Genomic DNA, 12,649 nt, shown 5'->3' with positions numbered 1-12,649 from the left:
AAGTATTGAGATATGTGTCTGAGGACCGCCAACACGATGAAATAATTGCTGAACAACTTGATAAAGAGGGAGGCCTGGATATATTATTCGACGGAGAAACTGTTCCTATCGTGTTGGGTGGATGCTTTATACCTCCAACGCCGAATGTGGATACATCCTAGTATCATTATCTTAACTTCTCCAAATAAGTAACCTCGCAAGGAGCGAATGGTGTAATAGGAGTTCATCCACGCAATCGTTAGCTATAAACATCAACACCAGCTCTACTTGGCTTTTCACAAAACCTATTCCAGAGGGCACTATGTTATGTGAGAGAATTCATGGTGTCTCTCAGTACAGGGTTGGATTGAGAGCCGGTACCGAGCTCCAATGGATTTTTTTGCCACATTGGAATTTCCTTTTGAAGATACTAGGCTGACTCAGCATCAAGTGGCGTAACTCATAATGGATCTTTGCGCTTGACTGCCACAACCATCTCACTCTTGTCCATCTCCAATACTATACGCTTCATTATTGAAAAGTAGCGCAAGATGGACTACGAGCCAAAATACACCGTTATCATGCGAGGTCAAGAGTTTGTACTCACCAAATCACAAATCGAGTTCGACTCGCCTAATTATTTCTCATCATGCTTTCTTGGCGATTTTCGCGAAGCCCAATCTCGTAGCCTCGAGCTATGCAGGAATCCAGATCTCTTCAGGATCATCGTGGAGTATCTTTGCGGATATGAGGTTCTTCCTTTGAACGACAAACTCCTTCCTTCCTTCATGTCGACTAAAATGGGATTGGAGAACTTGCGTATCGATGCCTTGTTCTATCAGCTTGACGGATTGGTCAAAGCTTGCGAAACATTTGCTAAGCCACGCATATCTCATCGAGTTCCCAAAATGTCGTTCATGTTACTTGGGTATACAGCTTGGAACACTAATATTTTGAGTGATACTGCCCCAAAGGGGATCTCAGGTACGTCCATGCTATCCTCATAATACCTCGGACCTCTAATTTTATTCTCATTAGTGAGGGACATAGCGTATCTAAGCCCCGAAAAAGATCATTGGTACACCATTGTGACAGAAGATGTGTTTGTTCAGATTGAACAGTTACAATCGCCAAATTCGTACAATGACTTCCAGGGCTTCCGCATAGTTGCTGCGATGGAAGGTTATACAAGAAAGATGGCCGGAAATTATCGCCAGAATGGCTGGAAATTTGCAGGATGGCGCATTGAAAATGTTGCTGGCCAGGGAAGTCATCGGGCCACAGAAATTCTGGTTGTACTAGCGAGTGTAGTGACTCCGAAAGATTAGAGCTCCATATACTCACAAAGGAACGTGTAAGTTGAAATGAGCAGCTATTGACTCAAGTTACTGATTATAGAAATAAATGTAGGAACTCCGTTTGCAGGGTGAACAATTGATCTGCCTTTGTACTTAGTGATCAAAAACGTATTTAGCTCGTGTGATCATACTCTCGTTCTGAACTCCATTCCGCATTCATCACATCACAGGCTCCTCAATTTACACCTCACTGATACTTGAGTGCTTCTGTTCCGCCCTCTTCACTCTGCCACTAAAAGATTTTCCCATTTCTGCCGGTCTATCCCGATTTCCCTCTGCGGCCTCTGATACTCCTTTTCATACACATACTCTTAAGTACATTATCACTAAATCGATGATGTTTTGAGTCTGCAACTAGTACGCCCAACCAAACTCGCAAAAGGAGGGTCTACGACTTTTCACCTTGATCTCGATGAACTGCAGCGGTTTGGGATTGTTGAGTCGGCTTTTATCCGATTATTTATTGAGATTTATTTAGACTGAAACGTGTAAAGTCGGTTCTCCTTGCGAAATTAATGTGCTTTGTAGACAGCTAGTTCACACCCGTACCGTAAGCGGTCTGATGGAATACCAATTGATGCCGTGGCTTGGAGTGGCGGTCGATGGAACCGGCCTGACAATCAAAGACAAACGTTCCATTCCAAATAGTATAGGTCGGATGAGTAAGCGAGCCCCACGCTCTTTGATTGGTGCGACCACCTACAGCTAGCTACATAACTCCCGGACACAGTGGTGTTATCTCCCTTGACATACTTTATACCCCTTCACGAATGAAATCCCTATGGAGTGCGACACTAGCTACACAGTGACTGTTCGAGGGACAGATATTCTATTGACCAAGTCCCAGATCGAATACGATAGCCCAAACTACTTTACCACTTGCTTCCTAGGAGACTTTAAAGAGTCCCAGACCCGGCATATCAAGCTATCTCGAGACCCTGACTTGTTTCTCATTATATCGGACTACTTGTGCGGATACAAGGTTCTTCCTTTGAACGACCGTGTCATCCCAAAACGAATGTCTCCAGAGCTCGCCTTGGAGAACCTGAGAGCGGACGCTGAGTTCTATCAACTTGACAACCTTATCAAGGAGTGCGATAAGTTTCTGCTTGGGGAAATTCTCCAGAGTGGAACCGAGAACCGAAAAGAGTATTTAGTTTTAGGGTGTGAATACAAATACCATCCCCCAGTCCCGATAGGTAAGTCAGGTTGGTTAGCAATCGTAGACTGGGTCGATTGAAATTATTTTACAGATAAGCAGATGGATATAGCAATGGGCTCTCCTATTTCCCAGTGGCGTACAAAGGTTACGGCAGAAAAACTAACGGAATCACCATTCGATGAGATGAAAAGGCCCCAAGAGTTCAGAGGATTTACTGGGCTTCAGATTGTGGGTGAGATTGAGCGATATGCTCGAACGATGATGGGCTTCGAACCTCAACTGGTAGGGTGGCATATTGATACATCGCCAATAAACTATGGTATTCGTTCCTTGCTTATGGTCGTAGTTGCGGTGTAATTATTGATTGGGGACTCAATCGTAATCGTTACATTGTAATAGGGCTTTAGTGAGTCAATATAATACCCTGAGCAGACCCGATGTACTTATGTAGATCAATCTAATATCCATGAACATTGGAAACCAGCAACATACATGAATTTCGTTAGATACATTAGATCATTCTCCAATTAATACATATTCAAGTAGCTGTGTCAGCTTTCGTATCCGGCTGAGGCCCTTCTCTATGTACCTCCCTTCCATATTCATTATCCGGAACTTCCTCGGATCGTTCACTTTTTACAACCCTATACTTTTCAAACTCCTCAAAAATCATTTTGTACACCTCCTTTCTCCACTGTACATCCTCCGTCTCAAAACATTGATTGACGAGTACTCGAAGAGCATTGTCATCCACGTCGACCGGATTAATAGAAGACTTGACGATCCCTAAAGCGAGAACGGAATGATTGGGCGTGGATTTGTAGAAAAAATAGAACACGTCGGGGCGAGCAATTCCGCCAAGTGGGTCGACAGAAATAAGGTATTGGGTGTGGGTATGCTGTACGCCCGGAGGTTGGTCCGAGAATTTGGTTATGACACTATGGGTCGTTTGGATAATTCCCTCTGCACTCCGTTCAGAAGAGAATTGTTTAACGGCATTTTTAACTATATCATTGATCATATCGCTTTTGTTGACCTCGCAAGATACGTAGTCGAAAGTCCCTAGGATCCGATCGATCGGGATCAGATGTTGGTCATTTTTATTGTTCCTAGCGAGCCCCGTGTGGTGTTAGCTCAGAGAGTTGCAACTGATGGGTAGTTATATGCTCACCGAATGCGTTCGTTGAAAAATTGAACATGGCTCTTAGCTAATTTGACCATATGGTCCAGCAGCTCCTGGAGTTGGCGGTCATTTTCGTCGGCCATATGACTAATTATAAGTGAGAAGGGGGGATGGGAGCGAGAAGTGTGGTTGACTTTGTCGGGAAACTTATGCACAGCAAGCCATCTGATCGGCTGATCTGTGTGTTTAGTACACCGGGACTTGGATATACCGGTGATCCTATGCGCTTTGTGTGTTCTAGATGCAGTAGGCGGATCTGAATTGGCAATTCTCTGAGCGGTGATTGATCTCCGGGTTTACATTTACACGATGAGCATGCAGCTACACGTTCGATGTCGGTAAGGCTACATAAGATATTTTATATGTATGAAATTTCGATAAACAGTTCTGTTCGGTTTTCTGTCTCTTGTAAGATACACCATACGCCCTGATATTAAGAGTTAGGCCTTTGCATGAGTGCGTTCGCGTGTATTTTGCTAAGGTTTCCTAAAAGAGCCTCGATGCTTTTGATAAGCCAAAGCTTGCATCAGGATGCTTTGGTGTTGAGTGAAATTGGGGTCAGACCCATTATAAACTTTCACCGACTAATCGCCCACAGTCGAATACAATCCAACACACACGGCCTCATTGAATCCTCAAAATTCACGCTTTCTTGCCGCTGGCTCGATTACCCACACGAGGCCCCAATATTATAAGCAAATGCATCAATTGGTACCGTTTCCATGCTTTTTGTCCTAGTTACAATATTCATATCAGCTTTCTACTGGCCCAACCATGGCTGATTCTCAGCAAAGTATTCGTGCGAACTAAAAGGACAACCAGTCAGCTAACGCCTAGTCATATTAACAAATGGTCGACGTACTCTGCGTTCATAGCTGCCCGGTTCGGATCATTCCTCGCAAGGTCGCGGCATGCTCCTTGACCGTATGCGTGGTCAGAAGTACCGGCGTACTCTGGGAAGTGGGATGCCTCATGGATAATTGTTCCTGCTTTCGAGTCGGTGCCTTCCATCGGTGCACGCCAGAATGCGCCGCCTGCATTGCGGATTAAGGCCATTAGCATTTAGGGGTGAATATACTAAGATATCCTTACAGAGGTAAACTTCCTTAAAATGTCCGGGAATAACAACATATGCGTAGATTCCCTGTTGCGGTTTTAGAATCACGCAGTGAGAAGAACGGAAGATAATATACCTCATCAGTGCAAGTGCAGTCATAAAGAAAGTCGGGAGGGTTGAAGCGAATTTTCTATCCAGTGGCCGTGAATTAATTTAGTATCAGTGGATTCTATGAGAGAAACTTACATCGTAGTGCCCCCAGACCAAGTTGTATCTGTTCTGATCCCAACCTCCGAACCACTGGGCAGATACGATGAGAAATGGTTCGTATTTATTTAGTTATATCTTACCTCTTGCCAACGCCTCGTAGCCCAGGGACCATCGCGTAAGAAGCTTCAAAGAGACAATGAGCACAGGTTTCATAAATCTCAACTTGCAGACTCACCCGTGGGCCCCATGGGCCATGTTATTTGCCCGATCAGCAGCGGTCAAAATCTGGTTGATCTGATCATTATTGCACCCTCTCACGAGCGCACGCTTCGAAATTCCGGACGCCTGCTGGAAAGAACCACTCGCTTGAGCAGCACCTTTTGCGCTTGGCTGAAGCTTGGGCCCAGAAAGACGACCAGAGACTGCGACTTCGGCAATTTTATCTTCAGTTGCCTCGAGCGGTGTGATGGTGCCATCCGCGCCAATGGAGAGGAAGGTTCGGGCTCGTTGAGAGGATTTGAGCTTGTACTTGCCAGCTCCACCACCCTTCCCGGAAAAGTCGTACGTTGATGCCACTGCGATTTGACTAATTAGGCACGGAATATGTGAAAGCAAGAAGTGGACATACGACTGTGTGTAATATTAACTGTCGCTCCTGGGGCGATGACAGTAAATAGCTCGGGTTTGTTGAGCTTTGCGGCTGCTTGCGGACTATACTTGACCTGTCTCCCATCATATTCAGCTACCTAATACCAAATAGCCGTACATATATCACGCACCCGAAGACCAGTAAAGTTCAGTGCAGGGCTGGCAACCAGACTGGACTCGGCGCGAGTAACATGGAAGCTATCGGTCTCCCAAGTGGAAAGTGCAGAGTTGGGGTCGTTGAGCAAGCGAAGTGTCTCAGTTCCCGTGTTCTTGATGGATGTGGTGATTTTAAGCGCCGAGACGTCGGAAACGGACGTTGGGCCTAGGAGGTGGTGGAGGATGGTCAAAATGGATGCCCAAAAATGTGTTTGTAACGTACCAAAGGTGCTCAGAGTGAGACTCGGTGCCGCAGAGACAATGCCAGCACCCCAGAGTGAGACAAGAGCCAGTCCAAAGGATGCAGTGGAGATCATTTTGGAGCTATTCGATGGATGTCATAGCGCATTCTAATAGGCATTATATACTCGAAATACTGTCCGATATAGCCATGTCAATTTAGTTAAATACACACTTGGCGCCATACGCGACAGCAAGAACCTCGGACACCACATGTCAGAGTGAGCCCGGACGACAGACATGCTGGTCGCAATGATTTCCATTCGTAATTTACGGCCAATTCCATGTAGTCGTTTACAGAATAAAAGAGGGTAAACAGAAAAGCGCATGAGATCGGGTGCTTCGCTCATTTATTAGCGCCAGGCGACAGTATTCTTCGAGCGGGTATCAGTATCGTCTAGTATCCCCGAGTTTGCCGTGCCAGCAGGCGACTCTCATTCTGATGCCAAGCCACTCTCAGAAAATATAGCATTATTATAGCCAGTTAAATTGATGCTGTTGGTACTTTTTTCAGGTGGTTTAGAGTGTTTGTGGTCCTGGTTGTGGTATCGCGCCGTGTGTCGCTCAAACGTCAGGTAACCCACTCACCGAATTCCATGTCTTATTTTGACTCCTTTATCTTTACTTATACAGATCATTTCCCCGATTTCAAATAAAAAATCATCAGACGTCAACTCGTGCTCTTATAAGTCTTTCTTACAAGATTAAATCATGCACCGATACTACGTATACACGGACAGTGCCTGTAATCAGTGATAATGTTGGGCTTTCAGCGTGGTACGTTAATGCTAGGGGACAGTGTAAATTCGAAACCCGAAGCAGTTAATTGAACTCTATTGAAGTGTTGATTAATACGAACACAAGTACCTCATTAATAGCTCTTTGATTATGTAACCAGCTATTTAAGTAGAATTCTACCAAATTCAGCCACCGGAATCAGCAATGAAGTCCTGCCTCACACCACATCCACTTGTTGCATGAAATGGACTACGATCACGAGTATACAGTTATAGTAAGAGGAAGGCGCTTTCTACTAAACAAATCACAAATAGTGTTCGATTCGCCTAATTTTTTCACGTCTTGCTTCTTGGGAGACTTTTCGGAGGCACAATCTCGCACTTTAAAGCTTTCTCGCGACCCGGACCTATTCCAGATAGTTGTTAACTATCTATGCGGATATACAGTACTTCCTCTAATCGACAGTTTTGTTCCTGCATTCATGACACCATCAACTGTCTTGGCCAACTTGCGCATCGACGCCATGTTCTATCAACTCGATGGGCTAGTGGATCAATGTGACGAGTTCACAAAGTCTCAGTCTAGGGTGTCGTCTCTCCCTAGCCGCTACTTGATTGTTGGCACCCAGTATAAGCATGCAGAAATCGAAGACATTGGTGTGTAACTATATTACGTCATTACACTGGCCCTTCCTTATCCATCCAAACTCTGCATAGAAACGCAAATGTCAACGGCCATGATTGGCAGAGCATGGCGAACATGGGTGACAGAGGACGTACTACAGAAGGAACCTCTTTTATCAATAGAACGGCCTGAATCTCGTACTGGATTTAATGCACTGCGCGAAGTGGCTGCGGTCGAGAGGTTCATCCAGTCTCAAGTACCAGATTTTGGTCCTTGGCGACTCGTAGGATGGCACATACAGAGACAGGTTGGAACATGGGAAGTGAGCTCTCAATTGATGGTTGTTTTGGAGGATACCAAGAATCGGAAGCGAACCGAGCCTTTTGAGAGTAACTTGTGACCATTTGAGTGGGAAGGGGATGGCCAGAGCCAAACAACCTCTGTATTGACTTTTTAAAACCACGTTTGATGTACTGGGCTCTTTAGCACGATTTACGGGGTTTGAGGGCCTCTACTTGTATGGAGTTCTCGTCCATGTCCACTCCCACAGCACACCTAAAAAGACTCGAATCAAACTTATCTAAAATGCCCAATGTTGGTCTTTCAAGGCTTTTTATAATATACCCAGACCCCCTTGATATACCCTTGATCGCTCTATGGTTGGTCTCCATGAACTGTGCTGCTGACAGGTTAGCACTCTACAGCCCTTCCCACGCCAGATATAGCTCTGGAACATCGTTCAGTATGGACTCTTATTGAACCCTCTAACCCCATTCACTTAGTGGATCTCAAATCTTGCCTGATATCACCACCTACTTCAGAACTGTAGCTCTGGTCACTTTCGACAATACGTCAGCCCTTCCTCTGTGATGAAGACCCCTCCCATGGGTAACAAGGTTCAGAGGGTCGAGCACACCCCTTGAAGGAAAATAATTCATCTGGATGGATTATTAGTAGTATATATCAGTAGCTGGGGGTTGTACAATAGCATCAAGGTTGATTATTGACGTTGATCGAAATCTATCGACGAGACTCCTTGCGCGCAAAATATAAAAGTTCACTCTTGATCTGAGCATTTTTGTATACTCTGTAGCTAACCACTACCATAATTAGCTGCTCTTCTTAAGCCTCTAGCCTGAGTATATGCGCATTTATCCACGATTTCTCAGAAATCCACTGATTTAATTAGTTCTATCCATTATTTCAAAGGGTCGCTATGTTGTTTGTCATACACATATTGAGAAAGCTCAACTGTAAAGACTTGGGCTATTCATAATAAAGTCGATTCCACCAGCCCTGTAGTCGTCGGTTCCAATCGTGACGTTTGATGCAAACTGGATAACCGTTGCGTTGGAGCCATACTTGGGCCAGAAAGGTCCTGTTTAAAAATACCCTGAGTTTATCGAGACGCATTTCCTGTTGAGAGACTAGACTTACGCTCCACATAAACCCGGTTCACGTTGGGGTCCAAGTAATAGACAAACGATAGCCTAATAATATACGAGGAGGTTAGATTGGTAATCAACTTGAAGGTTCTTGCTTCCAAGTCAGACGAACGTACCAGTAATCGAGAACCGGCTTTTCCAGAGCGAGAAGGCCAGGCGGCATACCTTCCCAAGTACGGACGCGGTTCAACACAAAAGCATATTCGCCGGTGTGATAGACCCCATACTTGGCATCCCAGGGGAGGGCCTCGGTGAACAGATAAGACCTACAAGTTGATTAGAGAGATGATCAATTTTGGAGCAAATGCTAGCTACCATGCGTCCACTCCCAGCTCAGCTGCAGTTTGTAGATGGTCTCGACGACTAGCCTACGAATACAGAATAAGATTACCCCTGATTGAGTCTCGAAAAAGCCACCCCGTTTGCTCACCTGGAAAAGGAGATCTCCAACGATACTGGTCAGACGCTTGTACTGGGCGGCTTGACCAAAGGTTTCGTTTCCGGTGTTGTAAGGGGAACCGGCGGCTGGGTCCGCAGGGTAATACTGAAGGAGCTCCTCGACAGCCGTTCGATTGGAGATTCCCCAGTAAAGTCCAGGAATTTGTGAAATAAGCCAGTTTATCACATCTTCTTCGGTTTCAGGATACTCTCCATTCACAAAAATGGTACCTTCATCCAATTGCGCTATACATACCAGGATTAACGGCGGTCGACCATTGTATCAATACGAGACACGAGTTTAGTTTACTTACCACCATTGATAAACGGAACTTTTGCGAATTCTCCAGCATGGATGATCTCGGAGGGGCGTTTCGGCAAGAAATCATCGTCAGGTGCCACAACTGGGCCAATTGCAACCGGCCCCTGGTCAACACCCCTCAACTCCAAAGGCGCCTAAAAAAGCTGGAAGGTAAGAAGCAGGAATAATCGCGGATAGGCGGACGACGTACTGCGATCGCATCCTTGTTTGCTTGGCGTAGGACGTCAGCCGGAGCGTTTCTCACACACTCGAATTTGTCGGATGAGTCATTGCAACCGGTAGCGTTCACCACGAACGTGAACACGGACTCGAGCACGGGATTGTTTGGTGATTGGACATTAATGCTGCATCGAACGTTAGAGATTGTGGCCGTAAAATAAGTTTATATACGTACGTCGATGGAGAGCCGGACTCCAGGATCATAGACCGGAAAACGCCTCCGATATCACCTTTTTTGTATAATGCTTGGTAAGATGTGCTGACTGCTCCAGCCGAGTTTCCGAACAGTGTAACCTATATTTATGAATGAACAATGTCATTCTTAAATCAGTAAAGAATGTTTATATATATCAATATAGATACCTTAGAAGGGTCGCCACCAAAATATCCGATGTTCTTCTGGATCCATTCCAGGGCGAGTCTCTGATCCTTAAGACCGATGTTTAAAGCCCCAGCAGCTGCCGCTTCTGTCCCAGGAGGGACTAGAAAGAATCATAGTTAGGTTTCAAATTCTTCTATAACGAAATGGCTGGGGACTCACATCCATAGATACCAGTGCGATAGTTGATAGAAACATATATCACCGGTTTGTTCTTAGACAGCATTAGCATATGTAATGTAAAGGTTAAAGGAACATACCAATTCCACAGAGGTCTGTACGAGGTTATCTCCGAGGTAGTATATGGTAGAGCCAAAGTAGAACCCTCCGCCATCTGTGTATTCGAAAATTAGAATAGGGAAACAAAATTTAGGGGTAAAATGACGCACAGATCCAGACCATAACTGGTATCTTCCCAGAAATATTTGAAGGCCTCCCTGGAGCCAACTATCAGTTGCGATAATAAAGTAAAGGTCAAGCATACTTACAGATATTCAAATTAAGGCAATCTTCTGAGACGTTCGCCACCTCGTCTCCTTCATTTCCTTGCTCGCATGATGCTCCGGGAACCGTCGCATTCACCACTGTACCAGAGCTGGTTGGAGCCCATTCTACGGGAGGCTTGAAGCGCAAGGGGCCAACTGGTGCTTGGCCAAATGGAACTCCATAGAAATAGTCGTATTTATACTCGGCAGTAGCATTACGCACTCCAAGCCACGAGACATTTGATCCGTTTACTGTGGGATAAGATATCTGCGCGGAAGAAAGCGAGGCAAGAGCCAGTGCAAACGAGCTCCAGTAAACGGGAGAGGGCATTATGGAACACGAGCTAGGAACAGGCCCCGACGCGACCCATTTTATCATAGGCAGGCGACAATAAGAACTTTCGCGGCACGTATGCCCAAAGCCATCAGAATGACGAAAGCGAAGCGATAGAATGAAGAGCAAACGAAGACGAATATGGTCGAATGTCACAATGGGGTAACGCTATCGAAGCAGAGGCGTTGCGAATAAATGGCGCAAGAAAATACGGTGGTATAAGCATCATTCTGATGCCGCGACGCCAAGCATCACCATTACTGGTGCTGAACAGCATTCGCCAAAGCGGGTAAATGTATATCACAACATCGACTGATTATCTGATTACCGGTAATCTCGGGGGGAATCAGTCGTTGGCTGGGGTAGTTTGAAGCACAATGGTCCAACCGACAGCTGGAATAATAGGACGCAGGAGAATTTGCTGGTACTTTGCCATACCGCTGCTTAGGGGCGCTGGGGCAGGGCCGTCCACCCGGTACATTTCGCCACCCGGCGCTTGCGGCCATTTGCGATGTCGGCGTAGTCACGTGACTCATCTGTCTCAATCAAGGGGATGGTATAGAACACCAAAGAGGAAAACCTTGTATACTCCCAAGCACTCGCAAGCCGCAGCAGGCTTGGTGGGATATCGGCTAGTTGTCCTCCGAATCGACTCGTCTTCTTCTAAAGATAGGGTATGGGATTTAACAGCCCGCCACTACGTCATTCCCAAGTAGTAAACAGAATTCCAAGTAGCTTGAATTTACACGATGAAGCTAAAGGTAAGATGTTGCAGTTGGATGTATTTAAATCGGGCTCAGCAGCTTCGGGAACATAATGAGATGAATTGCAAGATGACTAACAGGCCAAGAGCACAAGAAGACGATCCGTGAGATTTCCGCCAATCAATTGGCATATCACCTGGCGAGCTTCTTTGTTCCGTTTCATTGATCCACCTTACGAATATGATGTACGCCTTTCGAAGCGTACACAGATATAACGACTGGGTGCACTCATCCACTGATGTAGGTGAATATGGGGAATTCGAGCCTACTATTTAGGGTCCATCAAACGGCAGAATATCATAGGCTGTGGAGTTGGATTTCAATGTAGTACCCGCCAACGATCACCTTGGCATTCCGAATCATGATGTGACCAGTGGAATCAATGCCGTACACAAATTATCATTCATTGAAATTAGCTCAGTTACGTACCGCCGGTGGTAACACTACTTCTTCACACGGTGTGGTTCGCTAGAATTGCGATGAAAAAGAGTGACAAAGGGAGCTTATAACTCAACGCGGACGACTCAGGAAATTCACCACAGCCTTCGAAAATACACCTTATAAGGTGTTTTTACAGCTTGCATCGGAATAAATTCTTGACCTCAGGGCAGGCTGAAGATACCCGCATCGGACCGAGCGTTTGGGTGGCTTTAAGCCTGAGTAGTGTCATTAATTTTGGCTGTATGCGTGGTATATTTCGTTGTCGATCGTATGGTGTGGCCCGGGACTGAATGTATGACTAGGGAAATACGTTGTACCGTAGATTAATATGCCAACGCGGAGAGGTCTGACGCATACAATTGCAACCCAAAATTAATCTATTTACTTAACATTTTGCATAATCGAACTTGGTACTCTTCGTACTCTTTTTTCAATGGTATCTTAAAAGTCTGAGGATCCTTCATAGC

General features: G+C 45.5%; 6 protein-coding genes across 6 annotated transcripts; 3 read left to right on the top strand and 3 right to left on the bottom strand.

Annotated features, from left to right (window-relative positions):
- Positions 1-530: 530 nt before the first annotated feature.
- RhiXN_10147 (The BTB (BR-C, ttk and bab)/POZ (Pox virus and Zinc finger) domain) lies at positions 531-1,307 on the top strand (the record flags this gene model as incomplete). Its single annotated transcript, XM_043329963.1, has 2 exons — positions 531-963; positions 1,018-1,307. The coding sequence occupies 2 exons, from the start codon at positions 531-533 to the stop codon at positions 1,305-1,307; spliced, it is 723 nt and encodes a 240-aa protein (XP_043184060.1).
- An 811-nt stretch (positions 1,308-2,118) lies between these two features.
- RhiXN_10146 (uncharacterized protein) lies at positions 2,119-2,856 on the top strand (the record flags this gene model as incomplete). Its single annotated transcript, XM_043329962.1, has 2 exons — positions 2,119-2,536; positions 2,591-2,856. The coding sequence occupies 2 exons, from the start codon at positions 2,119-2,121 to the stop codon at positions 2,854-2,856; spliced, it is 684 nt and encodes a 227-aa protein (XP_043184059.1).
- A 181-nt stretch (positions 2,857-3,037) lies between these two features.
- RhiXN_10145 (uncharacterized protein) lies at positions 3,038-3,765 on the bottom strand (the record flags this gene model as incomplete). The annotated part of the gene is made up of 2 exons (XM_043329961.1): positions 3,038-3,608; positions 3,671-3,765. 2 exons carry the CDS (start codon positions 3,763-3,765, stop codon positions 3,038-3,040), a joined length of 666 nt encoding a protein of 221 aa, XP_043184058.1.
- A 677-nt stretch (positions 3,766-4,442) lies between these two features.
- On the bottom strand, positions 4,443-6,070 carry RhiXN_10144 (peptidyl-Lys metalloendopeptidase; the record flags this gene model as incomplete). Its single annotated transcript, XM_043329960.1, has 10 exons — positions 4,443-4,488; positions 4,545-4,716; positions 4,775-4,826; positions 4,876-4,929; positions 4,986-5,039; positions 5,090-5,132; positions 5,185-5,524; positions 5,578-5,671; positions 5,729-5,919; positions 5,977-6,070. The coding sequence occupies 10 exons, from the start codon at positions 6,068-6,070 to the stop codon at positions 4,443-4,445; spliced, it is 1,140 nt and encodes a 379-aa protein (XP_043184057.1).
- Positions 6,071-7,212: 1,142 nt separating this feature from the next.
- Positions 7,213-7,755, top strand: RhiXN_10143 (The BTB (BR-C, ttk and bab)/POZ (Pox virus and Zinc finger) domain; the record flags this gene model as incomplete). The annotated part of the gene is made up of 2 exons (XM_043329959.1): positions 7,213-7,387; positions 7,448-7,755. The coding sequence occupies 2 exons, from the start codon at positions 7,213-7,215 to the stop codon at positions 7,753-7,755; spliced, it is 483 nt and encodes a 160-aa protein (XP_043184056.1).
- An 847-nt stretch (positions 7,756-8,602) lies between these two features.
- On the bottom strand, positions 8,603-10,974 carry RhiXN_10142 (carbohydrate esterase family 10 protein; the record flags this gene model as incomplete). The annotated part of the gene is made up of 13 exons (XM_043329958.1): positions 8,603-8,733; positions 8,793-8,845; positions 8,917-9,066; positions 9,116-9,168; positions 9,231-9,484; positions 9,553-9,694; positions 9,751-9,904; positions 9,955-10,073; positions 10,143-10,261; positions 10,321-10,372; positions 10,419-10,492; positions 10,548-10,595; positions 10,647-10,974. 13 exons carry the CDS (start codon positions 10,972-10,974, stop codon positions 8,603-8,605), a joined length of 1,677 nt encoding a protein of 558 aa, XP_043184055.1.
- Between the last annotated feature and the right edge of the window lie 1,675 nt (positions 10,975-12,649).

The sequence above is a fragment of the Rhizoctonia solani genome, chromosome 11 (assembly GCF_016906535.1).
Source record: "Rhizoctonia solani chromosome 11, complete sequence".
NCBI lineage: Eukaryota > Fungi > Basidiomycota > Agaricomycetes > Cantharellales > Ceratobasidiaceae > Rhizoctonia > Rhizoctonia solani.
The sequence above is the reverse complement of the archived record's forward strand: the minus strand, read 5'-3'. Positions and strand labels throughout refer to the sequence as shown.